The sequence below is a fragment of the Salarias fasciatus genome, chromosome 16 (genome assembly GCF_902148845.1).
Source record: "Salarias fasciatus chromosome 16, fSalaFa1.1, whole genome shotgun sequence".
Taxonomy (NCBI): Eukaryota; Metazoa; Chordata; class Actinopteri; order Blenniiformes; family Blenniidae; genus Salarias; species Salarias fasciatus.
In genome coordinates this window covers 29,127,736-29,153,547 of record NC_043760.1, presented here as the reverse complement: position 1 = coordinate 29,153,547, position 25,812 = coordinate 29,127,736, and the positions used below count along the sequence as shown (strand labels likewise).

General features: G+C 49.8%; 4 protein-coding genes across 6 annotated transcripts in view; 2 read left to right on the top strand and 2 right to left on the bottom strand.

Annotated features, from left to right (window-relative positions):
• Positions 1 to 2,504, top strand: part of LOC115402724 (retinitis pigmentosa 1-like 1 protein) — a 3,420-nt gene extending 916 nt beyond the window's left edge. The window contains exons 2-6 of the mRNA XM_030111247.1: positions 1 to 754; positions 1,184 to 1,266; positions 1,343 to 1,483; positions 1,596 to 1,707; positions 2,437 to 2,504. The exon at positions 1 to 754 is cut by the window's left edge and continues 296 nt beyond it. Coding sequence (XP_029967107.1) covers positions 1 to 754; positions 1,184 to 1,266; positions 1,343 to 1,483; positions 1,596 to 1,707; positions 2,437 to 2,504 — 1,158 coding nt within the window. The remainder of the gene's footprint in view (positions 755 to 1,183; positions 1,267 to 1,342; positions 1,484 to 1,595; positions 1,708 to 2,436) is intronic.
• A 4,045-nt stretch (positions 2,505 to 6,549) lies between these two features.
• On the top strand, positions 6,550 to 8,972 carry mettl21cb (methyltransferase 21C, AARS1 lysine b). The gene is made up of 4 exons (XM_030111246.1): positions 6,550 to 6,646; positions 6,753 to 6,898; positions 7,037 to 7,154; positions 8,575 to 8,972. Exons 1-4 carry the CDS (start codon positions 6,550 to 6,552, stop codon positions 8,970 to 8,972), a joined length of 759 nt encoding a protein of 252 aa, XP_029967106.1.
• Positions 8,973 to 9,906: 934 nt separating this feature from the next.
• Positions 9,907 to 13,449, bottom strand: LOC115403217 (rhodopsin kinase-like). Its single transcript, XM_030112064.1, has 7 exons — positions 12,710 to 13,449; positions 12,089 to 12,216; positions 10,934 to 11,091; positions 10,780 to 10,863; positions 10,576 to 10,700; positions 10,289 to 10,490; positions 9,907 to 10,210 (listed from the first exon to the last, which is right to left on the bottom strand). The coding sequence occupies exons 1-7, from the start codon at positions 13,406 to 13,408 to the stop codon at positions 9,921 to 9,923; spliced, it is 1,686 nt and encodes a 561-aa protein (XP_029967924.1). The 5' UTR covers positions 13,409 to 13,449; the 3' UTR covers positions 9,907 to 9,920.
• A 3,537-nt stretch (positions 13,450 to 16,986) lies between these two features.
• tfdp1a (transcription factor Dp-1, a) lies at positions 16,987 to 24,292 on the bottom strand. 3 transcript variants are annotated; one of them, XM_030112065.1, is made up of 12 exons: positions 23,093 to 23,210; positions 22,250 to 22,325; positions 22,027 to 22,093; positions 21,160 to 21,275; positions 19,779 to 19,900; positions 19,540 to 19,705; positions 19,319 to 19,465; positions 19,174 to 19,242; positions 18,642 to 18,793; positions 18,368 to 18,534; positions 17,767 to 17,845; positions 16,987 to 17,655 (listed from the first exon to the last, which is right to left on the bottom strand). In XM_030112065.1, the coding sequence occupies exons 2-12, from the start codon at positions 22,259 to 22,261 to the stop codon at positions 17,517 to 17,519; spliced, it is 1,236 nt and encodes a 411-aa protein (XP_029967925.1). In that variant the 5' UTR covers positions 22,262 to 22,325; positions 23,093 to 23,210; the 3' UTR covers positions 16,987 to 17,516. The 3 variants fall into 3 exon arrangements, with proteins under 3 accessions (XP_029967925.1, XP_029967926.1, XP_029967927.1); XM_030112066.1 differs by lacking the exon at positions 23,093 to 23,210 and adding an exon at positions 24,170 to 24,292 and having other exon boundaries at positions 17,517 to 17,655; XM_030112067.1 differs by lacking the exon at positions 23,093 to 23,210 and adding an exon at positions 22,657 to 22,849 and having other exon boundaries at positions 17,517 to 17,655.
• Positions 24,293 to 25,812: the final 1,520 nt, after the last annotated feature.

Genomic DNA, 25,812 nt, shown 5'->3' with positions numbered 1-25,812 from the left:
CAGCCAGAGGCTAAAGCAGAAGACCCACAAGTTCAACCAGAGGCTAAAGCAGAAGAGCCACAAGTTCAGCCAGAGGCAGCGGAGGAGCCAGAAGTCGAGGAGTCTGAAGTGGAGCAGGAGCTGAATGTAGATCCAGAGGAGGAGAGCGAGGACGAGCTTTTGGAAAACCCTGACCTACAGGGAGAATCAGAGGTCGAGGTGGAGCCAGGTCTTCGGGCGAGGCTCCAGCCTGAAGATGCTGAGGAGGCTGAGGCGGAGGAGGAAGAGGGCTCCCCGGACTACGAGGAGGCGGAGGGGGAGTACGAGGCGGTGGGCGAGGAGGAGCAGGAGCCGGAGCCTCTGGACGACGACCAGCTGGTGGAAGAGGAGCCCGGCGACGCCGAGCTGGCCGAGGCAGAGCAGACTTTGAGGAGGGCTTTTCTGGGCCCGGACGCTGAAGTCCTGCCCCAGCAGAGGGGGGCGCCGGTACAGGACCTCGACTACTCTCTAGAGGCAGATCCGGAGTTGGACGAGGGGCTGGCTCTGGACGCGTTCGGCCAGCCGCTTGAAGACAGCTACTTCCCCGACGAAGAGGAGAGGATGATGGCTGGAGTGGAGTATGAGCTGGAGCCGGTGGAGGAGGAGGAGGACCAGCCGGTGGAGGAGGACCAGCCCAAGCTGGAGCAAAGGGCTCGGGTCCAGAGACGGCGCCGGTCTGTGATGGACCAGGAAGAGGACCGGCCTGTAGACATAGGCTATCTACAGGAACAGCCAGGTATCAACACACTGGTCCTGCTCAAACAGCAGCCATCTCCTCTCACTCATGTGTCTTATCACATCAACTGTCTTATTTTTAGACCATTTTTACTAAAACTGATGAAAATCAGTGTTTCTCACTGGATTAAGCAGAAGTAAAACTCATTACAGGAAAGCTATCGTGTGTGTTGCTCAGATTCCTTTCAGGATGGAGCCGAAGCAGTTTAACAGGATGGAGGATTAATTAATTAATTAAATTTAATGTAATTAGATATTCAATATTAAACAGATTATTGCACATTGTTTCACAGAGGAAGTATCTGAAATGCAATTTATTCATTGTAACTTCTGCATGCGATGCATTGAGTCTGCGGTTGGCATTAAAAGGTGATTTCTGTCTGCTGTCTGTCCCTGTGTGCCGTGCTGTGATGTCCCCCTGTGTCCACAGGGCGGCGCCTCTGCCCAGGGGTGCTGTATGAGGGGAAGTGCTACCAGTTCTTCAGGGAGCCGCGGAGGGCTGCAGATGCTGAGGTATGGGCTGCCCCACACAGGAGCCTGGCACTAGGTCTGTGGTGTTCCTCATGGCGCTATGCTGGTCCCTCTACAGTTCTTCTGTCAGAGGACGCTCCCCAACGGCCACCTGGCCTCCATCACCAGCCAGCACATCCACAGGGCGGTCGTGAGCGACATCAAAGCCAGGCACGGAGTCTTCCCTCGCACCTGGGTCGGAGGCCTTCGCTTTCTGAACGTACGTGTCTCAAGCCAGGAAACGGCTTTTAGGTTCCACCTGGTGTCCTGATGCCGGGGCCCTGGGACTCCGTCCCCGTCCCGTCTGACTGCTTCTCCCTGTCACTTGTCAGACTGGCCGCTTCGTCTGGCTGGATGGATCCCACTGGGGGTATGAGGACTGGCTGCGAGGAGAACCCAACCACACCGCCGGGCTGGAGGACTGCCTGGAACTGCTGCCTACCGGTAAGACTCCAGTGAAGGGGGCACCTTCACTCCCTCTGGCTTCTGATCACTTTGGTGCTACACACTTTTTTCTTTTCTTCCTCTCAAGCTCAGTCCCTTTGGCATAATGCTGAGTTCCCAAATCATGAACTACAGAAATCCTTGTGCTAAATAATAAAATCCTCCTTGGTAAGCTGAGACGGAAACAGTCCTTCTCAGAGAGGTAAATCAATCTCCGGTGGAAGTGTGTCACGCTACGTCCATCTGATCGAAACAGAGTGAAGGCCACAAACGCTCAAACCTCACATGGTTGTAAATTCACAGTATGATTTACAACCATCTCCGATTGTAAATCCTGCTGTAAACCGCTTCTTTGCATCAAATGATAAGATTCTTCACGCAGAGCAGATAGAACAAGAACTCTGAGACCCAGATATGACTGTGAAAGCATGAAAGATTTATTTAGTAGTGGATTCAGACTCAGAGGAGACTTCCTGTAGAACCAGACTCGGGGGCTTTAGATCACAAACTTCCTGTTCCACTGTCGGAACCTGGAAATACGAAAACGTTCTAAGAAAACGTTCCAGAGTGTTCTGAAGCAGTACAACACTGAAAGTCAGAAGCATTCCACATGAACCCAGAGTCATATATTCTGACTGAGATCACACAAAGAGTGAAAATGTTGGAACAAACAGCGATGTTCTCCTCACTCCTCACACACGTCTGACCTGATGTTCGTCTCTCTTTCAGGAAATGGAAAGTTTAACGACTTCACCTGCTGGGAACGTCAGGCTTTTATCTGCTCCTACACGTTTTAGTGAGTGTGTGTGGAGGAAAGGCCTCCCTCTGATCTCCGTCCTCGATTGCTTTATGACTGGATTTGTCTTCTTCCTCTGTAACTGTGTCAGTGTTCGTAAAGAAATAAATGTACAAGACAGAATCACCAGAATGACTGGGAGCATGTTCTCTGTCTGTAACGGGTGTCCAGGCCAGGCAGTGCGGGGTGGCGGTCAGTGGGCGGGGCTCCGTTTGTTCTCCAGTCAGGATCCAGGAACATTTCGACTTCAGTATGTTGTTGTCAGTCAAACCACGTCCATTACCGGAGGAAGCAGGCTGCTGCTGTGAACTGAAACACTCATAAATGAAGCCAGGAAACACGTTCCTTCATCTTGCTCTGCAGTGACGTTATGAAGAACGTTACCTGGAATCCATCAGTCAGTCGTTGATTTTCCTCCAGGTTGTTGAAGTTACTGTAATATGACTGTCAGTATAACCGCTGCACTTTCATTGATGCTTTTTTGAATACTGTTTTGAACTATTGTATTGATGCCATTAAAGCTTTTGCCAGGATGTCCTCTTATGTTTACGTTTTGTTTCCAGTAAAGCGCAGAGCTCAGCTCCTGCTGATTTCTGCTCAGATTTTTGCATTCTCAGTATCAGCTGATCAGCTGGGATGATGAGGAGAGTCCGGGTCGGGTCCTGCCGGAGCCAGAGGCCCGGATCCAGTCAGCCAGAGCGGCGCTGCTGGATGTGGACGAGGCATTTAGCAGGACAGTGACGCCGCCAGCGCCTGTGGGCAGGAGGCGAGGCCTCGCCACCGTGCAGGACCCATATAAGGCGTCCTCAACCGGCCCGTCCCACACAGGACAGGCACTCTGGCTGGTTGTGTTCTGTCCCGGTCCACAGCGTCTCCCGGGTCTTCGAACCCTGTTTGCACACTGTTTCAGACTCTGTGTGTCTTCAGCACAGCTGGTGGTGTGTGTGTGTTTCCTGACTGAGTCCTCGCCACTCGTTAAAATGACGGCGGCTTAGCGCCCGTTAAGCGGCGCGCTCGCTCAGCGGCGCTACTCAGGGAGCTTCTGTAAGCCGCACAGGTCGCCGTGTGACTGTGACTCATTTTCCACTGGCCTACACGACCTTTCCCTGACCTCTGGGCTCGGAGGTGAGGGATTACCAGCCCTGAGATGATGACTGGCACCTTCTTTATCCACCCATTTCACTGGCGGACCGTCTCCCCGTCCCCCGCCGTCCACCTCCACGTCTTTACTCACCACCGTCCTCCACAACGCCCCTCGGTAAACCGTTGATAAGGAATGATGGGGACTGTGGGCCGTGCTGAGTCTCCATTGTTCCCCCACCAGGAAAGAGACTTTTGGTGGAATTAAAGGATCAGCGCTGCTGCTGCCCGGCCAGCCCGTCCAGCCCGGCCAGCCCGGCGCTGGGGACGCTTCTCCCGCAGCGCCGCTCCGAATAGCGTGGCAACAAAATCATATTATTAGAATCAGCGTGCTGTCAGATGTGGTTTGCATACAAAGAATTCACCGGTCGTGGTTTACAGAGGAGCTGCTGCTCCTGGTCACTGCCTGCATAGTGATGGAAATCCAGCGATACCCAGAACCCAGCTGATTATTATTATTATATCTGTTCAGCTCAGAGAGACTCAGTACCGCTGCTTAGCATCAGTCACAACCAGCTGTTTGCTGTCTCCTGTGTGTGTGTGTGTGTGTGTGTGTGTGTGTGTGTGTGTGTGTGTGTATGAGCCGAAGCTGTCAATCCTCTCGCTTATAGCCATACAGCCAGGATTACCACACTGACAGCAGCCCATACCTCTGCTCAGGCAGACGGCGGTCTGGAGCCGGCAGCAGACTCTTCAGCCCGCTCTGTAACGGTTCAGCCACAGTCCAGCTCCGCCGCCGGCTCCACGCTGCCGTCGAGACGCTTGAAAACTGGGCCTCAGCTTCCGCCTCTCACTGAATAAAAAATCAAATTAATATTTAAATGCTGCTTCAGTTGCTTTGAAGACTTGCTGACTTTAAACACCAGGAAGAAATCACGTTTGGTGGCTGAAGAAGCGTTTTGGAGGAGGAATGTTCTGGGAAATTCTGTGAGACATTTATTCATTTTCAACACACACACAGAAATATTAGCAAATATTCCACCAATTGAAAAGGGTTTATGAGATTAGCATCAAAGACATGACACTGACTGGAAAGAAATGAAATGTCTGCATGAATTAAAGAATTAAATGAATTTTGACTGAAACCAGAATTTATAGGAACCTTTTTTGAGATAGTCACCAGGCAAACATCTTCATAGATGCTTAACCTCTGAATCTCTTCCTGTTTTATTCTAAACTAGCCATCAGAACTGCAGACTACATGGAGGAAGTGGTTGAGATGCTTGTTTCTGTAATTATAGCAGAATCAACACTGTTCTCTGATCTATATTCAAACACAGCTTCATCTTTTCCAGGTAACACTGAAGGAAAACTGTACCTACATTCTGTTTATGCAGGCAAGCTTTAAAGCTCAGCTCGGTGAACGCTTACACTTTCATTGTTGCTGTTTCTTTCTTCTTGACTTTATTGTCTTCAGTATAAAAACATCCTTCACCTTGACTGGTTGAAGCCTTTTCTCAGGAGACGTTTCTCCTGTCAGATGGAAGGATGAGGTTCATGAAGGGGTCAGGGGTCAGGTCAGGTCTCCAGGTCACCAGGCTTCTCACAGGGAGCCAGAGGACACACACTCCCTCCAAGACCTCACACACACCCACACACAACCCCTTCACACCTGAAGGAGCAGGAATCAGCGTGTCTGCCTCCTCCACTCTGCTCGGAGCCGTGAGAGGCCAAGCTTCCGATGATTAGACCACAGTGTGTCTGAACGGCGAGGTGCTGGGAGGGAGGGGAATGTGCACCTGGTTCTCCGTCACAGACCCCAGCTTTGTGGGGGGAGTGTCTCTCTCTCTCTCTCACACACACACATACACACACACACTGCTGCTTTTCAAACAGAAGGAGGAAGCAGACAGAAGCTCGCCTCAGCTGGAAAAGCACCGGAGGATCCTGAGTCCAGCAGGTAGGCCGCTGCTCGCCGCCCGCCACGCCACACACCGACTCTGCATCACAAGACCAGGATGTAGGACTCATAGGAAACTCCGTTTGCATGAAAGTGTGTTTGAATGCGTCGTTCCCGTCTCTGGATGCGCGTCTGTGTCCCTGCATGTGACTTATTGACCCGGGGCTTTAACCAGCTGTGCCTCTGAGCCGCAGACCGGAGTCCAGTGACATCCAGAACCCACTCAGTCCGCTCCACCGCCAATCCAGTCCAACATTTACTGGGCTTACAGTAAGCCACCAACACACAAATCCCTTAATGACCGCCTAAAAATACAAATGGGAAGAAAAAAAGAAACAGCTGGAGGCAGCAGAGGAGCTGCAGCATGAATCAATCACCTCTAAATCTACAACAAATTCATATGTGTGGGCACACTGAACCCCAAATGGACCTGAACCTCCATTAAATCAGCTGACGAGCAGAAGGGACAGACAGTCACACACTCATATTAACGTCTGTTGGTGATTAAAGTTCACTAGTTAGCCTTTACTTCGTGTTTCTGGAGGGTCTGAAGATGAATCTCCACACAGACACAGAATGTTTCTAACCGATGGATTTTAATGGAATAGCGTGAAATAAAACTCAGCTACATATGTTTGAACTGGGATTTAAAGAGCTCAAACTCATCAGAGCAACAGAACAAAGATGTGAGTTTCCAGGAATAAAGGATAGTCCAGAGAGGACTGAGGAAAACTGAGATTCCTCAGCATGAGCCTGAGCTTCAACACGTCACGTGTTCAGAATAGAATAGAATAGAATAGAATAGAACAGATATATTATTCCCAGAGGGAAGCTGTTTTAAAGCAATGCTCCACATAGAAAATAACAGGCAGAATAAATAGAATATTAAATATCAATCAGACAGGATAGAATTCGTATTAAATATGAATGAAATGCTGACTGGACAGAGCTGCTTTGAGACGTCTGTTGCTCTGTGACTGTCCTCCTTCCTCGACGTTCAGGCTTCATGAGGAGATCGCCGCCCGTCGGCCGGCCTGTCCGGCAGGTCGCTGCTCCCCGCTGGAGTCTGACGGACGGAGAAGCAGAGGTGCAGCAGGATGGAGGTAACTCCACACGCAGCCCTGAAGCAGCCTGTTGAAGCCGGGCTCGGTGCACACGGAGTGCAGCTTGTGCACACCCTGCATGTCTCACACTGTATTTCCTTTAAAGCTTTAACCGAGCGCAGAGCGATGGGCCGGAGCTGCACCGAGCCGAGAGGCTGCCACGCCCTGGGAGAGGAGACCTTCCACTTTGCTGGTCACAGCATCAGCATCCGCGAGTCCGTGGACACGTTCGGCGCTCTGATCTGGCCCGGGGTACTTCTGCCTGACGCAGCACATCTGGACCATGGAGGCCTTCCTCCAGCTCGCTCACCGAGACTCTCTCTCTCTCTCTCTCTCTCTCTCTCTCTCTCTCTCTCTCTCTCTCTCTCTCTCTCTCTCTCTCGTCCTCAGGCGATCGCCTTGTGCCAGTTTTTGGAGAATAACCAGCAGGAGGTGAAGCTGGAGGACAAAGCCGTGCTGGAGCTGGGAGCGGGGACAGGTTTACTGTCCGTAGTGGCCAGTCTGCTGGGTGAGGGCCTTTAATCAAGTCGTGGTGCTGAAATATGAAAACACATGTTAAACTTTTACAGCCTTCTTGCCAGATATGTCAGCTGTAGAGGTTGCACACAGACTTATTGAAATTCTGACATTAACAGCTCTGGGTTTCCTGTTGACGCTCTCGGGTGTAAAAATGTGAACTGAATGTTTCAGCCGCTGGCGTCAGATGGAAAATGTACATTTCAGAATGATGGAGGACCTCAAGCCCAGATGGTCAACAGTGGGATTCATTGTAAAGGAGCTAGGACTGTCCACCCACACTGAATGCTTTGCGTTGCCTCCAGTCCAGCAGATACTGACGAACAGAGTGATCACTGTGTAAATGTTAGTAGTTCAACCAGAACTGGACTTGTTCCACTGAGGTAAAATCTGACCGGTAACTGAATATTACCATTTATTACCTGTTCATGAATGTTTAAATAAAACCTCACACATTTTATCATGTTCAATTAAGGAGTCGTGCTGAGTCCACATTTCTTAGAGGACATGTGGGAGTTTAGACTCCTGAAGCTCTTTTTCCTGAACATCATGTCCAATTCTTACTGTGTACAGTCAACCAGAGAGAGCGGTCCTCCAGTCCTCCAGTCCCCTGGTCCTCCAGTCCTCCAGTCCTTGAGTCCCCCAGTCCTCCAGTCCCCCAGTCCTCCATTCCTCCAGTACCCGAGTCTTCGAGTCCCCAGTCCTCCATTCCTCCAGTCCCCCTGTCCTCTAGTCCCCCTGTCCTACAATCCCCCAGTCCCCCAGCCCCCCTGTCCTCCAGTCCCCCAGTCCCCCAGTCCTCCAGTCCTCCATTCCTCCAGTCCCCCTGTCCTCTAGTCCCCCAGTTCTCCAGTCCTCCAGTCCTCCATTCCCCTGGTCCTCCAGTCTTCCAGTCCTCCAGTCCTCCAGTCCTCCAGTCCTCTGGTCCTCCAGTCCTCCAGTCCTCCAGTCCTCCAGTCCTCCAGTCCTCCATTCTTCCAGTCCTCCAGTCCTCCAGTCCTCCAGTCCTCCAGTCCTCCAGTCCTCCATTCTTCCAGTCCTCCAGTCCTCCATTCTTCCAGTCCTCCAGTCCTCCAATCCTCCAGTCCTCCAGTCCCCCTGTCCTCCAGTCCCCTGGTCCTCCAGTCCTCCAGTCCTCTTGGCGGAAAGCACTCTGCTCATTTTTAAAAGAAAAGTTTGACTTCCAGACATTAATGGAGCCACAGTCAGACACTGAGAGGAAGGCAGTCCCTGTTCTGGTCCAGGTGGCTCCTTCCTCTGGACAGCTGGTGTTCTGGTGACCCAGAGCTGGGTGAACCTCTCTGACTGGAGGTCTGGGTTCGGTTGGTGGAGAACAGGATGTGACAGTTCCAGTGAGAGCTGTTTCCCACTGACTGTTTTCTGATTCCAGGCCTCCTTGTCGTCTCCTCCAGGTGCTCAGGTGACCGCCACAGACCTCCCAGACATCCTGCCCAATCTCAGCTTCAACCTCCTGAGAAACACGAGGGGCCGATCCCGCCACACGCCCCGGGTGGCGGCCCTCTGCTGGGGTCAGGACCTGCAGCGAGACTTCCCCTACTCATCCCACCGCTACGACTACCTGCTGGCGGCGGACGTGGTCTACCCCCACGGCTGCCTCCAGGACCTGCTGAAGACCATGCAGCACTTCTGTCCAAGGGGAAGTGGAGCCACCCTGCTGTGGGCCAACAAGATCCGGTTTGAGTCCGACGTGAGGTTCACCGAGTGCTTCAAGAAAAGCTTCAGCGCCGCCCTGCTGGCCGAGCTGCCCCAGCAGGAGGTGTGGATCTACAAGGCCACCGCCAGGGAGTGACGGCCACGTCCAGGACGGCAGCCCAGAACGGAGCTGGCTTCTTTTTAGTTCCAGCACTTTTGAGTTGTTTTTGTGTTCTTGTTTCAGAAAAGTTCTGCATTTACACAACAACGTTTTGACAGTGTTTGTAGACGAGACCTGAATGAGCTCGGGATTCGTCTTGTGCTCATCTGACATTTAAACCACTGATAGACAGAAATGAAGACGCTGGCTCAAGTTCCCATTTGAAGAAGCCTTTTTATTTATTTGTTGCTGTGTTTGTTTGTCTGGTTTTTTTTCAGAATCACAGTTTTATTTAAAAATAAATAACTTTTCTGAGAAAATACCTCCTAAATGTGTACGAATGTGTCTAGATTACAATCCCATAATAAACATTACTCTACTGTGACTACTCATAGAAATCAAAGAGACCTTTATGAAAATTATGTCCAAAAATGTTAAATTTTGCTTTCTTAAATTCTTAGCTTTCAGTAAATTGACAGCAAACCTAAGAGGACAAAAAAAAGAAAAGAAAACTTATAAGAAATACCCTCTATTAAAGCATGGGGAGGAATCATACATGTTCAACATGTGACTGTTAGCACCAAATGCAGCATACAGCGGCTTGACTGCTTCGTATTTATGAATCTATAAGATAAATCATTGCATCATTACATAAATCCAGCTCATGCACACACAGCAGAAAGGAGTGATGAAGGAGAAGATGGAGAAGCAGACGAAGGAAGGATAAAACAATAAGGAAGTAGGATCCCCACAATCTAAGTCTACGTTTCTGTCCGTATTGAAAATCCTCCGTCACTCAGTTTTTCCCTCCTGTGTTCCACACATGGAGGCCTGGGCCTGCTTTAATCTGCAGTCAGACAGCGGGAGACAGCCTGGCGTCTGTCCTGAGTTACTGGACTCGTCACGTTGCATTGAAAGTCCGAACACGGGGAGTTTTCAGAGAGTCTACGACGTGCAGCATGTTGACGACTTCGGCTGCTCTAATATGGACTCCCTGCGGAGGTCGTTGGGGATGGTGCCTTCGGGGCCCCAGACGTTCAGCTCTCCGTAAATGCCCATGTCGATCATCTCCTCTTGCCAGGGGATGGAGATGTTGCCCGAGGCAAACTCGTCAAAAAACGTCTTATCCGGGTCCTCTAAGGTCACTCCCTTCACCGAGGAGAAGGCCCCGACGTCGTCCAGACTCTTGGCGTACACCACTTTAGGGTCGGGGACGAACGGAGGAGGGAGGATTCCTGATGGACACAACATCCGCATTCATTCCTTCTGTGGGCTGAAACTTCTGGCACGTGAATCCTGAAACTAGGCGTTACCTGCATTCAGCTTCCTCCAGTTAATCCCACTGAAGAATGGATGCGCCCGCAGGTCGTCGCAGCAGCCGTTCTTAAAGCCCATCCTCTGATCCACCTCCTTGGCCAGCAGCCCGTCACACAGCGACTTGGCGTGCTCGCTGAACTTCTCGTCGTAGGTCACCACTCGAGTCAGCATGCGCTCCTTCATCTCCTCACGTTCCACCTGAGCAGCGGAGAAGGAAAAGGCGGAATGTGGCTCATCGGGACGTTTCTGCCGCTCAGTCAGCTCTGCGGTGGTGGAAACCCACCTTCTCTCCTCGGTTCCTGAAGGGATTCTTAGCAGCCATGAACTCGTACAAAGTCACACCCAGGGTGAAGTAGTCCACCGAGGTGTCGTACTTTTCTCCTTTCAGCATCTCGGGAGCCATGTAGCCTGCAAGAAACACGCTCAGAAATAAACTCCAGCATGGGGAAGTAGAAGAAGCAGCTCTGAATGAGACTGTCAAACCAACCTGGCGTCCCGGCGTATCCCTTGGTCATCGTTTTACCCTCTTTTAGCTCTACAGCAAGACCCAGGTCAGATATCCTCACATTTCCTGTTTGGGAGGGTTGTGTTGAAATCAAGCAGCACTCACACCGAGCAGACGGGACAGAGTTTGATGTTACCGTCATTATCGAGCAGCACGTTCTCCGGTTTGAGATCTCTGTAGATGATCCTCTTCTGGTGGAGATGCTCCAGACCCTGGATGATCTGAGCGATGTAGAAGCAGGCTCTGGGCTCCTCGAAGCCAGGGTTAGTCTCATCCACCAGGTAAATGTGGTACCTTCAGGAACAGAGGACAGCAGAGCTCTGGGTGCAGGAACCTTGGACGTTCCACAGAGACACAGGAGTTCTGTGGAAACGGATCACGGTGCACAGCTTCTGATGTGAAGTATGCTCTTAAATGAGCAAGTTATCTCTGCCGATAAACAATTCAATCAAAGTTCAATTCATTATTTAAATAGAAAAATTCATCTGAATGGAATCATGTGTTTCAATAATGAGCTGGAATTGACACTTCAGTTGAGTGACTGATACTTTTAGAGATGATCACCTCTAAATGATCACACTGTGCCAAGTCCACGTTATCTTTCTCATAATCATATTCTCCGATGCCCTGCATTTCACATGTAAACTCTCACAATTTTCATATATTGCCTATACTAAAAGTGATATTATATTGTGTAGATACTGTGGATTGTCATGGTTCTAGTCTTTTGCATGTTTCCTGACTTTGTTGCTGAAACATCTGGACTACCCATCTGTGGGACTGATGGTGGTATATCTAATCTAATGTGGTCTAATTTAATCTAATAATAGATGACTTGTTTGTGTAAGAGCCCAGTGAATGTAAATCCTGTCAATGCTTCCTTTTTACGTACAAACCAAACAGCTGAGTTCAGGTCCTGATGAACATTGCAGGCCGTGTCAAAACAGCGCAGATGGAATTTTTTTTTTTTTTCATTCTGCCGAACAAGTTAATTCAAGCACAATATAAATGAATTAGCATTAAAAGTTATTGATTTGCTCATCTGATTTAAAATAATTGACCAGAGCACTTTAAGACTACTCTATGAGTGGGACTTGTGTGTGTGATTTATTCTCTGGCAGGATGACAGTGTATTTCATTCAGACTGAATGTGTATGAGATTGGGGTTAGGGTTAGGGTTAGGGTTAGGGTTGGGGTTATAGAGCTGAACGGATGGGGTTCGGCCATGTCTTCCTCAGTGAGAGTGTTTGGAAGCCTGGACTGATGAGAGTTTCTCAGGATGATAAGTTACTTGAGGTCTCCTCCGTTCATGATGGTCATCACCAGACAGAGCTCCTCCTTTGTCTGGAAGGCGTACGCCAGCGACACAATGAAGCGACTGTTAACCCTCGCAAGAATGCGTTTCTCCACAATCGCCCCCTACAGAAAAAAGAATCAGGAAACGTCATTATCAAGACAAAAAAAAATTCAAAAGACTCTTTATTACAAAAAAATGTGAAACTTTACGTTTGTTCCTGTGGCTGAAAGGTCAGTTAGTACTGATTTGAAAAAGGGTCAAAGTACATCACAAATAATGACCTAAGACATATCAAGGGCAAGATGTAACTATGCCAAGGAGTTCCCTTCAGATGAGCTTTCCAATAAAGCTCCCTGTAATCGCTCTATCCCCTGTCTCAGTTTTTAATACTGCAGGCTGAAGCTCGATGAGCCCCGGGCAGGGACAAAGATGATTAGCTCCACTGCAGCTTCTTCACTTTGTTTCTCTAAAACATGATGCCAGAGAACACTCCTGATTTCACAACACCATTCCTACTGGTTTGTGAATGCCTGAAACCTTGAGCAAGGCAGCTAACTTGAGCCTACATACAACTCATTCTTCCTCCACCGCTGTTCTGACAGAGCGTCGTCTCACCTCATAGCCTTTCCTCTTCTTCAGCCTCTTCTTGTTGAGCTTCTTACAGGCGTACAGTTTTCCCGTGGCTTTCATCTGGCAGGCAGACACCTCTCCAAAGCCGCCTTTGCCCAGCACACGGAAGTCCAAGAACCAGTCGTCGTCCATGGGCTGCATTTCCAGCCACTTCCACTGCAGGAACCTCTTCAGGTACATGCTCTCCAGGAAGAAGGTGAAGGGCGCTTCTCGCAGATAGTCCAATGTCGTGGTCATGGCTGCCGTGAACAAATCGTCCCCGACGGCCTCCAGACCCTCCTTCACCTTCGCCATGATGTCCTCGGACAGGAACGGGCAGTAGTGTTTGGCAGAGGGGTCCATGTACCGCTGAACGATCTTGGAAGCCTTCTTGGCCCGGTCCGAGTCCTCTGCCAGGTCGTAGTCCTCCATGTCCTTCCACAAGCGGCACGCCCCATGGTACTCTTTATTGGCATCCAGGAATTCCCGAAAGAGGCGTTTTCCAATGGGCTGCTCCACACACACGGTGTCGAAGGCCAGGTCTAAGGTGTCCCTCAGGCCCTCGCACACTGTGATGTGGGGCAGTTTGAGGCGAGAATGGTACTTCTTGTCCCGAGCCGCCGCGGGATTCGAGCCGTCGATGCTTCCGCGGGCATTGATGTAGGCAGAATTCGCAACCACGGTGGTCAGTCCTCCAATATCCATGACGAGGGTAGGCGAGTGTTAGGCGACGCAGAGGGAAGACATTGCAAAGAGAGAAGAGAGGCGGAAAGAAGGAAAGACCAAGGGCACCGAAAAGACGGGAGGTCGATGAGAAAGAACCGGACCCTGGAGACTGGCGTCTGAACGAGAGCCCAGCGCACTTTGAGCCATGCACCGCTCTGGTTCACACACACACACACAGGGATACACACACCTGAGTCAACACCTTTCGGTAATCCATTAACACCCCAATGCCCCAGACAAAGTGTGCGAGCACATGCTGGAACAGAACAACACCGGCAGCAGGCGCAGGAGCGTAAACGGGCGAACCCCAACCTGCTGCTGCTGCTTTAGGTTAAAGGTCCACTCTGATTCAGCACTCATGGAGGAGCTGCACCACAATAGCAACAGATGCTTTTTTAAGTGCTTATGTTCAAACAACAAATACACCGAGAGGTTGTGTCAAACTGCCGTCGGTACTCAGGTGCAGAGGATCAGTAATGTCTGATTGTAGCTCTGACTGAGGCTCTTCAGGGCGGCAAAAGGAACAATTCAGCGAGGAAGGTCCATGTTGACTGGCGTAGTGGAGAAGAGCAATCTGTCCTCCAGGATGAGATTTAATTATCAGCTTCAGTGAGGCAGGTGTGGCTGCATAAGGCTGTCTGCATGGAACCAACACCGCACTGATGCCAGAGCAGAGACATCAGTAACACTGCCATGAAAAATAAAACAAACTAGTATTAGCCGCAAAGCTGTGCTGTCAGTGGGAGTTTGTAAAAACACCCATAATGCAAAAGCTACGAAAGATGTTTTTAGACATTTCACTATTTCTTTAAAATTGACTTTATGTCGAAATTGTAGTCACTTTATATAGTAACTTTTTGCTTTGTGAAATAATCAATATTTTCATCACATTTACACAAAGAAACACTTTAAATTTTAAAATTAAAGGTAATTATGCTCTATTTCACCAGTCTGGCACTCGGGATGAGAATTAGCTGTATGTGGCCCCTGAACTATGTTTGATCCGTCTGCTTCTGAAAAACAATTACATTCATGCCAAAAACTGTCATTTTACAATATCTGCTGTTTTCAAAAGTCTTGAACATTCAGTCACCCAGTGAAGAGCAGGAGCATTAAATGGCTTTTTATCTATTAGGAGGTTTGTTAGCATGCAGTCTAATCATTTTTAAGTTTACTGGAAGTTGGGGAGCACAGTGCAGCAGTGGTTAGCACTGTTACCTCACAGAGAGAATGTCCTTGAATCTGAATCTGCATATTCTCCCTGTGCACGCATGCACTTTAACTCCATTCATCCATCTTCAACCTCTTATCTGGGTCTGGGTCGTAGGGGCAGCGGTCTAAGCAGAGATGCCCAGACTTCCTGTCCTCAGACTTTTCCTCCAGCTCTTCCAGGAGGATCCCAAGGCGTTCCCAGGCGAGCCAAGAGACATAGTCTCTCTAGTGTGTCCTAGGTCTTCCCCGGGGCCTCCTCCTGGTGGGACATGCCTGTAACTCCTCCCCAAGGAGGCGTCCAGGAGGCATCCTAACCAGATGCCCGAGCCACCTCAGCTGGCTCCTCTGGATGTGCAGGAGTAGTGGCTCTACTCCGAACTCCTCCCTGGTGACTGAGCTCCTCCCAGCCACCCTACAGAGGAAGCTCATTTCAGCTGCTTGTATCCGGGATCTTGTCCTTTCGGTCATGACCCAAAGCTCATGACCATAGGTGAGGGTGGGAACGTAGACTGACCGGTAAATCCAGAGCTTCACCTTTCGGCTCAGCTCCTTCTTCACCACAACAGACCGATACAACGACCGCATTACTGCAGACGCTGCACCGATCCACCTGTCAATCTCACGCTCCATCCGTCCCCCACTGTGAACAAGACCCCAAGATACTTAAACTCCTCCACCTGGGCCAGAGTCTCTCCACCAACCTGGAGAGGGGAGACCACCTTCTTCCGGTCCAGGACCATGGCCTCGGATTTGGAGGTGCTGATTCTCATCCCTGTTGCTTCACATTCGGCTGCGAACCACCCCAGTGCATGCTGCAGGTCCAGGTTTGATGAAGCCAACAGGACAACATCATCTGCAAAAAGCAGAGATGAAATCCTGCGGTTCCCGAACCGGACTCCCTCCGGTCCCTGGCTGCACTTAGAAATTGTGTCCATGAAGATTCTGAACAGAACCGGAGACAAAGGGCAGCCCTGCCGGAGTCCAACATGCTTCAGGAACAGGCCCAGTTTACTGCCGACAATGCGGACCCGAGTCCTGCTTATAGAGACCGGATGGCCCTGAACAAGGGGCCCCGGACTATGTTTACAAAGCACCCCCACAAGACACCATTGTGGGATGCAGTCGAACGTCTTCTCCAGATCCACAAAACACATGTGGACTGGTCAGGCGAACTCCCACGAGCACCCTATGGAGAGTCTACAGCTGGTCCAGTGATCCGGGATGAAAACCGCATTGTTCCTCCTGGATCCGAGGTTCGACTATCGGTGGAATCCTCCTGAATCTGGGCTGAGGAGCCCATTGTGTGCAGTTTGCATGTTTTCCCTGTGGAAGTGAATTTCCTTGAGAAGCTTTGGTTTATTCCTTCAGTCCAGAAACCTTGGAGGTGAACCCGTGGCTCCATCTTCTGCTGAGGTGTGTGTCTTCACGCTCGGTCGGCTGTGGTGCCGAGAAAGTCCTCATCTCTAGAAATGCTGCAGTGTTTTCAGATGGATGTCCATGTTGTGTTTCAGATCCTTTCCGTCGCTGGATGGCCGCTCCAGTCTGATGTTTGTACTCCGGCTGCTCCCTTCCGGGGCGGATGGCTTAATGAGAATCATATGAGGAGCATATCTTCTGCTGAACGCCCTTCCTGAGACACGCTCCACGGCTGAGGGCTGCTCACAGGCTTCAGCCCTTATTAGGCTACAAAGACTCTTTTTCTTCCAAGTTTCCAGATTAAACCTTCAAGCAGACAGCTCTGTTGAATGTTCTGGATTCAAAAACCATCCCCTGTGCACTGATACATTTATCTCCGTAAAGCCCAGTAACTTCAGCAGAGCCTGTAAGAACCTTTATGAACATTTACCCGGCCCAAACTCGCATGAACCGCCGATACAAACTTATTTAAACAATCTATATTTAATTTGCAAACTTATATTAGATTACAGAAAAGGTATTTGGAAGAGTCAGTACAAGTGTTGCTCAGTTTGGAGAGGGAGATCTTTGAAGGGAGTACATAAAGACCTATACAACCACACATTTGTTACATGGATCATTTTTCAGGGTCTATCTTTACCACTGGCCTCTAAAGGATACTATAAGCTACAATCTTTGTAGGATTTATATACGCAATCAATGAAGGAAAAAAAAAAAAGCTTATTTAGCTATCAGGAGCCTGGGTTACCGACGTCTTCTCCGTGTTGCTGCCATTATTTTGTAAACACTACCAAGGCATCAACGGGACTGACGGACAAGTTCGGCTCCTGAATAAAAAAAAGAACCTAGCAGAGAGGATGATGGGAGAGCAGCTGCCTGCCGAGCAGAGGGGGAGCCGGACCGGCAACCAGGGGATTAAAAAAAAAAAAAAAAAAAAAAAAAAAACAACCGAAAAGAAACTATTTCAAATAATTGCCCAGAACACAAAACAGAAAAGCATCAACACAACTGATGGAGCCCCATCGCAACGTAACATGGCAACTGTCCCCGGCCCCCCAGAGAGCCCCGCCCCCCCACCCACAGCCAGACACCTGGATCCTCCTCCTGCCGGCCGCCGCAAAACCACGAGAGGAACGACTCAAACAGGAACATTATACATTCTCCAACAGCAGGAAGTTCTACGTAGTTTTCAGTGGGATGGCTTTTAGAGAGAGTGGATTAGACAGACTGGAGGCGGACGGCGGCGGACGGCGGCCCCCCCCCCCCCCCCGGAGCTGTGGTTCAGGAGCAGAACGGGCAGCTGCCGGACACCTGGGCTCGTTCAAGACTCAGCTACACCCCTGAGAAAGCCGGACAGAGAGACAGGCGTGGGGAGCGGGGGGGGGAAGAAGCACAGAAGGGGCGGGGCGGGGAGGGGGGTGAAGGACTGTGCTTGTTGGAGTGTGGAGGCGCGGGCGGGCTAGTCTTCGTCGTCGTTCTCGTCGTACTCGTCCTCGTCGTCCTCGTCCCCCATGTAGGACACCGGCGTCTCCACGCGGGAGCCGCTGTAGTGGGAGTCGTTGGAGCTGGAGGCCATGGTGCCGTCGGTGCAGCCGTCGCTGAGGGAGACAGGAGGCGGTGAGAGGCCGGACCAGAGTGCCGGAGGTGGGTGGGGGGGGGGTGGGGGGGGGGGGGGGGGGGGGGGGGGGGGGGGGGGGGGGTGGTCTTACGTGCTCGCGGGGTAACAAGATCCATTAGCAGAGGATCCTCCAGTGATGTAGACGTTACTGATGGGGCCTTTCGCCATCTCTGAGGGGAAACAGTACAGAGCAGGTCACACACGGGAAATCACCACGACCTCAACATGAGGTCACGTTAAAGAAGCCTTCAGGTGTGAAACACAATGAACTGTCCAGCGTCGAGGCTAACGCTAGCCGGCTAGCATCCACGGCAGCAGAGCCGACAGCTCGGGCCTCACTGTTGACTGGAGTTCACTTTCTTTTCGGTGGGCCAGATCGAAGTCTCTTTGTGAGCCAGTTTTGGCCCACAGGCCTTAGGTTTGACACACCTGGAGCCTGTGGGTCTCTAGAGTGAGTCAGAGCTGTCAGAAACCAGGACCCAACCCAGGTCTCCATCTTAAATGTGATCCTCTGCAGGCTTCCTGTCCAAAGCCTGGAGTCACGTCACGATCAAACCCCAGGATTCAGCTGCTCGGGGAGAACAAACCTCTCTGGGTCGCCATCACTAAATCTCTTTCAGAGAGATTCAAGGCCTCATCATCCACCCAAATCTTATCAATTATAGAACTCCAAAAGATTCCGTCAGACTTACCGACGACGTATGGCTCCAGGGCTTTGGGCACCAGGCTGCGCGCCACCTTCAGGTCCTCCGGAGAGCACTTCCCCACCTCCAGGCCGCAGGCCATGCCCATACGCTTCAGCACCTCGATGTCGTCATGGATCTCGAACATGCTGTCGAAGTTGAACAGATACTCGAACCTGCAGGACACGAGGAAGGAGATGGAGATGAGGATTAACCTTTTAGCTTTTTTTTTTTTTTAATGAAATCTGACTCCAGGTGACTGTTATGTCGCAGAATCACATACTTGTCATTGGAGATGCTGCAGTCGATGACGGTCTTCTTGCTGGTGTTGACGATGATGAAGGGGAGGTGGATGATGGAGTTGGGAGGCGGAGGTCTGTTGGCCTGCTGCTCCGTCTGTCGGTTCCTCTGAACCAGGTTCTTAAAGGCTATTTGCTGTAAGACCAGATCGCAGAACCATGAGGAACCTCGCCTATAATAACATCGCTCTCATTTCAAGCAGACAGAAAAAAACATTTTTCTGAAAAACCCGAACACTGAAGAGCCAATAATGTAATAAACTTCAGCGTAATAAGCCCATAACAGAAGGACTGAAGGAGTAATAACTCAGAGTACTTTAATAATGACCTAAATGATTACACTGATTGAGAAAAACAGACGGGAGCTTCTAAAACCAGGTGAGAAAAGATGCGAGGAAGCCGACAACAGGCCCCCGGTCCCTGCACGACCTCTGACGACCTTCAGGCTTGGGTCAATCAGCTGATTGTCCGGCTGCGGCTGCGTTAGAGCGCGGAGGAGCGGAGGAAGAGTCCCACCTGCAGGATGAGCTCCTGGAGCTGCGATTGTTTCTGCTTGATCCTCTCCAGCCGCCGTTCCCTCTCCACCTGCGGCGGACAGAGCGGTCAGCGCTACTCGACAGACGCGGCCTTGATGTGCCGGCGCTCCCGGCTGAGCCCGTACCTCCAGGTTTTGGCACTCCTGAGCCGAGTTGGTGGGCAGCCCGATCCACTTGATCTCCTTCTTCTCCTTGGAGATGATGTTCATGGCCATCAGCACGTTGAGGGCGTCGTAGACGCGCCGCCGGATGTTCTTCTGGTCGTAAACGTGCTGAAAGGCAAACGCTGACATTTAGGGCGGCGTGCAGGCGCGGCGCGTGGCGGCCGTGCGGCTGCGGCGCTCACCGAGTCGTTGGGTGACAGGTGGTTGTCTGCGGAGCTGAATTCTGCCACCAGCTCGTCGGCCACCTCGTTGTAGGTGGTCACTCCTTTCTTCTGCACCTTCTCACACACCTTCATGGAGAAGTGCCGCAGGCCTTTCCCGTTCTTCTCACCTTTCTTACCGCGCTTCCTGAAAACGAGACGTCTCCTCGTCACTCCGCCTGCAGACCTGACCGACACTGACCGACCTGCTGAAGACTCACCCCGACGACCACGGAGACGCGTCGGCCGGCTGGCTCTGAGTGAGGAACTGTGAGCTGGGTGTGTGTGGACTGTTGACCAGGATGGCGTTAGATACTGTAGGCCTCTGAGGTGTACCGATCACCTGCACAGAGCGGACATTCAGCATTTATCCACACAGCATCGCAGAAACCGGTGAAGGAGGAAGAAAGAGTTTCCTCCAGAGGATTAAAAACACGGCGAGTTCAGTCTGAAAGAGCTCCATATGGCTCTAAAACAACGGCTAACAAAGACTGAGAAATTACTCATTATTTCAATTTGGTTTTTTTTTAATCCAGTACAACAATAACAATAGGTTTGCACAGGAACAGCATGTTTACAGCAGTAGTTTTCAAACTTGGGGTCCTCGGACCCTCAGGACTCCACGAGCCATAGCTTGGGGGTCCATGAAGGAAAGTCAAATAAATTAATATCATGCTGCATCAGTATAAAAAGTAGATATTTACACATGGGTAGCAATGCACCAATAAAACAAAACAAATCCTCCCCCTCAGCTATGGATCAGTGAAAACTGGCATGACTGATACGTATCACTGAATCAGTGGTCACTCCTCTCACGGCTCTCAGCTCCTGCTGCTGCTCAGTGCTTCTGGCTGGAGACCACGGAAACATTTAGACCAGAACGCTTCATCAAGAGGTTCTCAGCCTAAACCAGCTGAACCAAAAAACACTCCTGCTTCACTCCCAGGATCAATGCTGGGCTTTGATCGGTGCTTGGTTTAAAAGTATGAAGGAGCCACAGAGTGAGAGGAAAAAGATGCTTCAGAAATCATAATCGAATCTAAAGGTGCCTCGTGCCACAGTCACGACCCAGGAAACCTGTGGCTCATCTATTTCTTGAAGGCGGAGCCACTGTGGCTATGTCTCTTAATTTCCTAGAGCGAGCACCTTTCTGCTCAGCTTCTAAAGTTCTTTGTAGGAAAACTGAGCGAGTGAAACATTCCACTGTTTGAGAATCATTCTCCAGTCATGTGAAGCGTCTGGAAGGGAGGTGATCTATCCCTCCGCTAAGGTGATATCTAAGCTGATTCCCATTATGTATACATTCCTTGTATATAATGAGATGATGGGTGTAATCCTGCTGACTGCAGAGATGATGAGCTTAGGATCAACTGCCTGCAGCCACCCTCTGCCCGGTCACCTCACAATGATAATGGAGGGGCTTACACAACAGCCAGGCTGAGCCGAGGGGGGAGAAAACAGAAAAACAAACCAATCTCTGCACACAGGCGTCTGCAGGTCGCTGATGAAGAAGCCAGCGCTGTATTTTAATCCGCTGGGCGCTTTTAAACATGGAGCAGGTGGAGAAAAGGCAGAAGGGCGGAGGCGTCAGGCCTCACTCACCATGTGGGAAACATGTTGCATGTGTGCAGCGACGTTGACGTTGGAAGGCCCCAGGGTTTTAGGTAGGAGCTGTTTGGGGGCGGCTGTGGGCTGGACAGTAACCAGGGACAGGACACCTGAGAGACAGACGAGACAGGACAGGACACGTGAGCACGGCTCCCGCCTGGAACGGCATTGCCCCCTAATGTCGACCTGCCAGCCCACAGGCGGCGTGCCGTCACACACGAGCGGCATGCTGCAATGGGAGAAGCTGTAAGACCTACTAGACAACGCTTCAAAGACTGTGTGCAAAATCAGTTTTCTGGATTTGATGCTGGAAATGTAATGCTGTGAGCCATCAGGCGGTCGAGAGATGAGGGTAACGGGGAAGAAGCCAGCGACACTGAGAATCAGAGGCTGAGTTCAAGGACTCTCTTTAGTATTTTACTCAAATGAATATGAGCTGTAAATGCGCAACGCAGTTTATTATTTTTTTTTATATGTCCAGAGTCACTCCATTATCCAACTCAAACACCGAGGATGTGGCTATAGAGTTTCTGGATAGATAATCCCAGGTTCTTCCATCCGTCTCTGACTGCATACGTCGATCTTTACTGCTTTATTCGATTCATTCTGTGAGGGTTAGGAGCCTCACAGTGAACGAGCTGCCAGTCCATCACAAAAAACATTCAGTCACTAATTCAGTGAATTCAGGACTCATCAATCAACACGTCTTCAGTCTGTGAGAAGAAGCCAATACATGTAAGGGAGAACATGCAAACTCCACGTGGAAATGCCTCCAACCAAACTCAAACTGGAGATATTCCCACTGTGAGGCAAGAGAACTGCTACTATTTTTCAATATGCTTATTGAGTAGAAGGTTTTACCTTTGCTGGGGCTCAGATTCTGATCGATGAAAACCTTCAGTTCTCCATTCGTTTCAATGAGACCAGCCTGTGAAGGACAAGAGCTTAATACGCTGCAGGGGGTCACATAAATGCAGTTTAATGACAGTGGAAAAGAAAAGTATTGGACTGCTGTGGACACATTATGGCAGACATGAACCAAAACAAGAGTGAAATGATAAAATGGTCCCATGTGCATACTGACATCTTTAGCCATGATCCCAAAGAACAGAGAGGAGCTTCAGGAAGAAAAGGATGATCCTCTGTCAGCGTTCAGACCCCTGCAAACACACACAAGACAAAAGATCAAAAGACTGCAAGCTGTGGGGTTCACCTCAAACATCCCCAGCTGGCACTGGCCTGGGAATTCTATTAAATTTAAAGTTATTTCAAAAGTAAGGCCCATTTGAAGAGGCTGCTACCAGCGCACTGTACAAAGCTAACAGTACCACCAACATTAGCTTCTGCAAGCTTTCTGCGAGGCAAGAACCGACGGAAATTCAAACATTTCGAGCCGATCTCACTTTTCTGGAGCTCTGGGTGGGATTTCTTTAATGCCCTGTGCATGCAGAAAGGCGTAATTAACCACCCATTGATGCCCTGAACTTTTACCAAGTGTGCACAAGAGGCCTGTTTCAGGTCCGGAGGAGAGGCATCGTCCAACTTCTGCTACAGGTCACGCAAACATGCTAACTTCGCTCCAACAGCCCCAAAACTAACGCGGACAGCCGAGAGACGGAGACACCCGGCAGCAGGAGGCCCGGCTGCAGGAGGCCGGGCCGATTCCCAGCCCAGCCCGGCAGCAGGGACCTTTTGTTGGCTGCAGCTAGCCGAGTGTCGCCGCTAACAGCTAGCTGGCTCTAGCCTGCTGGCGTTAGCTTGCTAGTTAGCATCTGCACGTTTTGAGGAGATTCACATTAAAAACTCCACCGATTGCTGCTCCCGGGCTGCAGATCTCGGCCGCAAAACACCACGGATAAACATTTAAAGCATCGGCGTGCCTCCGGCACGGCCACAGGAGTGAATATCAGGGACTGTGTGCACTTACGAGTGCACTCTCTTGTCTCCTCGACGGCTGTTGTTGTTGGCATTTGAGAATGGAGGAAGAGGAGGTCTAAATCCCCACTGAACAGGAAACAAACTAAGCAAAGTCGAGCCACTTTTCCATAAATCTACACTTAATTCCGAGTGTTTGATAATTTTGAAGGCTGAAATATTTAACCTTCTTCCTCGTGTCTGTCTTTTCTGTACGTGATTGCAGGATTTTGTCTGCTGGTTTCATTTAGCAAAGCTGTAAAAAGTACGACTCTCTAAATTAACCACATATAAACATAGTCATTCATAAATATTCACTCTGAAAAAGTTATAAATCCACTTAAAACTAACATGATAATTAGCCACAGCCACTAGTTATTGATTATTACATTATTTGTGTACAGTTAATAGAGCTTTATTGTCAGTTCAGGGCCTCTTTTTTGAATTTCTTGGCTATAACTGACAACTCAATCCGAAACTTCTAGTTAAAAACATTAAATTATTTTAGATACTCTCATATTCAATATGATATCGTCGCTGTTTAATTCATAAACTAAACTAAGCAGTGAGTGCTGACTTGGGCCATTAAACGGCTGCATTGGAGCTGCTTTAGTTGCTGGTGAATTGTTTATAAGTGGTGTTTTTTTTAAACGAAGCTCTGCTGACAGACGGCCGCCGTGTTTCAGTGTTAATGGAAGCAGCTCGATCATAATCACAGGGAGCCGTTAAACTGCACACGACCCGGGGAGCGGGGCAGAAGAGGCTCCCTCCTCCGAAAATAACAACCCGTGCTGCCGCAGCGTGGGATGGAAAAAGTAGTTATTTCAGCAGAAACACGCCGGCAGCGGGTGCGAGCTGACAGCCCGGGAGCTGCGCCGCTTTGTTAGCCCGCCGGAGAGCTAGCGGCCGAGCTAGCTCCAGCTGTCACCGACTACACTGCCACGGTTAGCCGCGTCTCAGCGCCGCGGCTCCCGGCAAGGAGTGCGTCGAAAAACTTTTCAGAAAGCCCCCAGAAGAGTCGGTGGCGTGCAGCTAAACGTGGAGGCGTTGGAAGTGCGCGTGGAGCCACAGGTCGGCGGACGCCGCTTACCGGGCCAGTTCACGGGTTAGCAGGTGGCTAGCTCGCCTCGTCGGGGCTCTGTGTGTCGGAGCTAGCCTGGCTGCAGCGGCGCCTCTCCTCTCACAATCTGATCTTGGCGGTGTCTCTCCGCAGCGGCGTCTGATTGGACGACGGAAGGCCCACGACAGCAGCGCAGTCACGGCCAAGTCCTGCCCACGAGCCGCCGCCGCAGGACGAGCCACAGCGCCGCCTGCTGCGCGGGAGGGGGACAGCCGCTGCGCTGCAGCAGGCCGAGGCTCTGGAGCAAACAGGCCGACAATTAACAGTTTTAAATAAATAGAAAGAATGATGGGAAATATCTTAATATCCTGCTTTCAAAACGTCACATTTAATAAACATACTGATAAACATTCTGAATGGGCTAGAATTGTTTTCACACACACGGTGCTGCAGCTCATGCTACTTTTTCTGTACAATTTCGCCTGTTGCATCATGATAAAAGATTTTTCTTAGAAAGTTCAAACTAACAGCAATCAAATACTTTTCATGGAAAAAATAACCTCCTGTTGAAACCGTGTATTAGCCTGAGCAGCTCCTGATTATGCTTCTTTTGTAGAAGTACTCAGTAGATTTCACCAGCACCAAGCCTGTGTTTTACAGCCAGCATGAATGAAAGAAACTGCCTCTGCAATATTGTGATGCCAGCTGCATCCTGCTCATCTGAGTCCACTTCAGCTGTCTCTTTCACTGTAAATCAATGAAAAAAGAAAAAGGAGGAAGCTGATGTCCAGAGATAGTCTATCAGTGACAGTGCCTTCACTCTTGTTAAAGGGTGGATTCATTTTCACCCCAGATAAAAATGAGCTGAGTCTACTGTCTAAGGCTAAAAGGCTGCTTTTTGTTTTTCTCACAGATAAGCGCAAGTGGGTTTTTTTTTTCTTGCCACAAGCTGCTGGAACAAACCATATGTGTCTCTGAATATGTCAGCATAAATAGGTCTTTCTATTAGCTATGTCTTTGTCTCCTGTTGTTATTTTGGATTTCATAAAGGTCACTTTGCATGCATTTATTTAAGTCTTTAGAGTTCCTAGATTAATTTAGTATATTTTCGTTCTCTGTCTGTTTATGTGGCATCACTCTGCTATAGTTTTAAATCTGTTTTTGTCAGTTGTGTTGTGTCTCTTAGTAGTGGTCTCTTGATCAACTTGCTTTTTGTGATAAAAAACTTTAAACTGTGATATTTTTGTGTTTGTTTATAAATGTTATTGTGATAGATGTTTGGGTTTTTTTTTAAGTCCATCATCTTTCTTTGGTGTTTCTTTGGAATTATTTTCCATTTTTTGTAGTCCTAGTGTTGATAGGGTGAGGGCATCCAAAGATGCATGACTCAAGCATAGACGTACACTCAAATCAAACATGTGAAAGCAGTTTGAGTGCTCAACACTGTACTGTGTTCTCAGACGCACCATGCTGCAGCAGCCTGGCTGTGTGTGTTGGGTGTTACACTGGCTGACATCTGCGGATACCATGAATCGAACATTTAGTTAACTGAACAGCCAGGTAGATGAAAGGTTTCATATGGGTACTACATGGGGGTCATTTGGGCTGTATGTGTGTTTGTCCTGCGTTTTCATGAGGGCCAATCCTAAATGCCCATGTGGGCTCAATGCAGT

Bases quoted from the DNA above. Each gene is read 5' to 3' on its own strand.
- mettl21cb (XM_030111246.1), top strand. From the start codon at position 6,550: ATGAGGAGATCGCCGCCCGTCGGCCGGCCTGTCCGGCAGGTCGCTGCT. The intron at 6,647-6,752 runs GTAACTCCACAC...TTTCCTTTAAAG, and splicing joins AGAGGTGCAGCAGGATGGAG to CTTTAACCGAGCGCAGAGCG. The intron at 6,899-7,036 runs GTACTTCTGCCT...TCTCGTCCTCAG, and splicing joins GCGCTCTGATCTGGCCCGGG to GCGATCGCCTTGTGCCAGTT.
- LOC115403217 (XM_030112064.1), bottom strand. From the start codon at position 13,408: ATGGATATTGGAGGACTGACCACCGTGGTTGCGAATTCTGCCTACATC. The intron at 10,701-10,779 runs GTTGGTTTGACA...TGTTTCTTGCAG, and splicing joins GGGATACGCCGGGACGCCAG to GCTACATGGCTCCCGAGATG. The intron at 10,491-10,575 runs GTGGGTTTCCAC...TCCGCTGCTCAG, and splicing joins TCAGGAACCGAGGAGAGAAG to GTGGAACGTGAGGAGATGAA.
- tfdp1a (XM_030112066.1), bottom strand. The intron at 18,794-19,173 runs GTGGGACTCTTC...CTGGTCTTACAG, and splicing joins TCCAGGAGCTCATCCTGCAG to CAAATAGCCTTTAAGAACCT. The intron at 18,535-18,641 runs GTATGTGATTCT...CGTGTCCTGCAG, and splicing joins TGCAGCATCTCCAATGACAA to GTTCGAGTATCTGTTCAACT.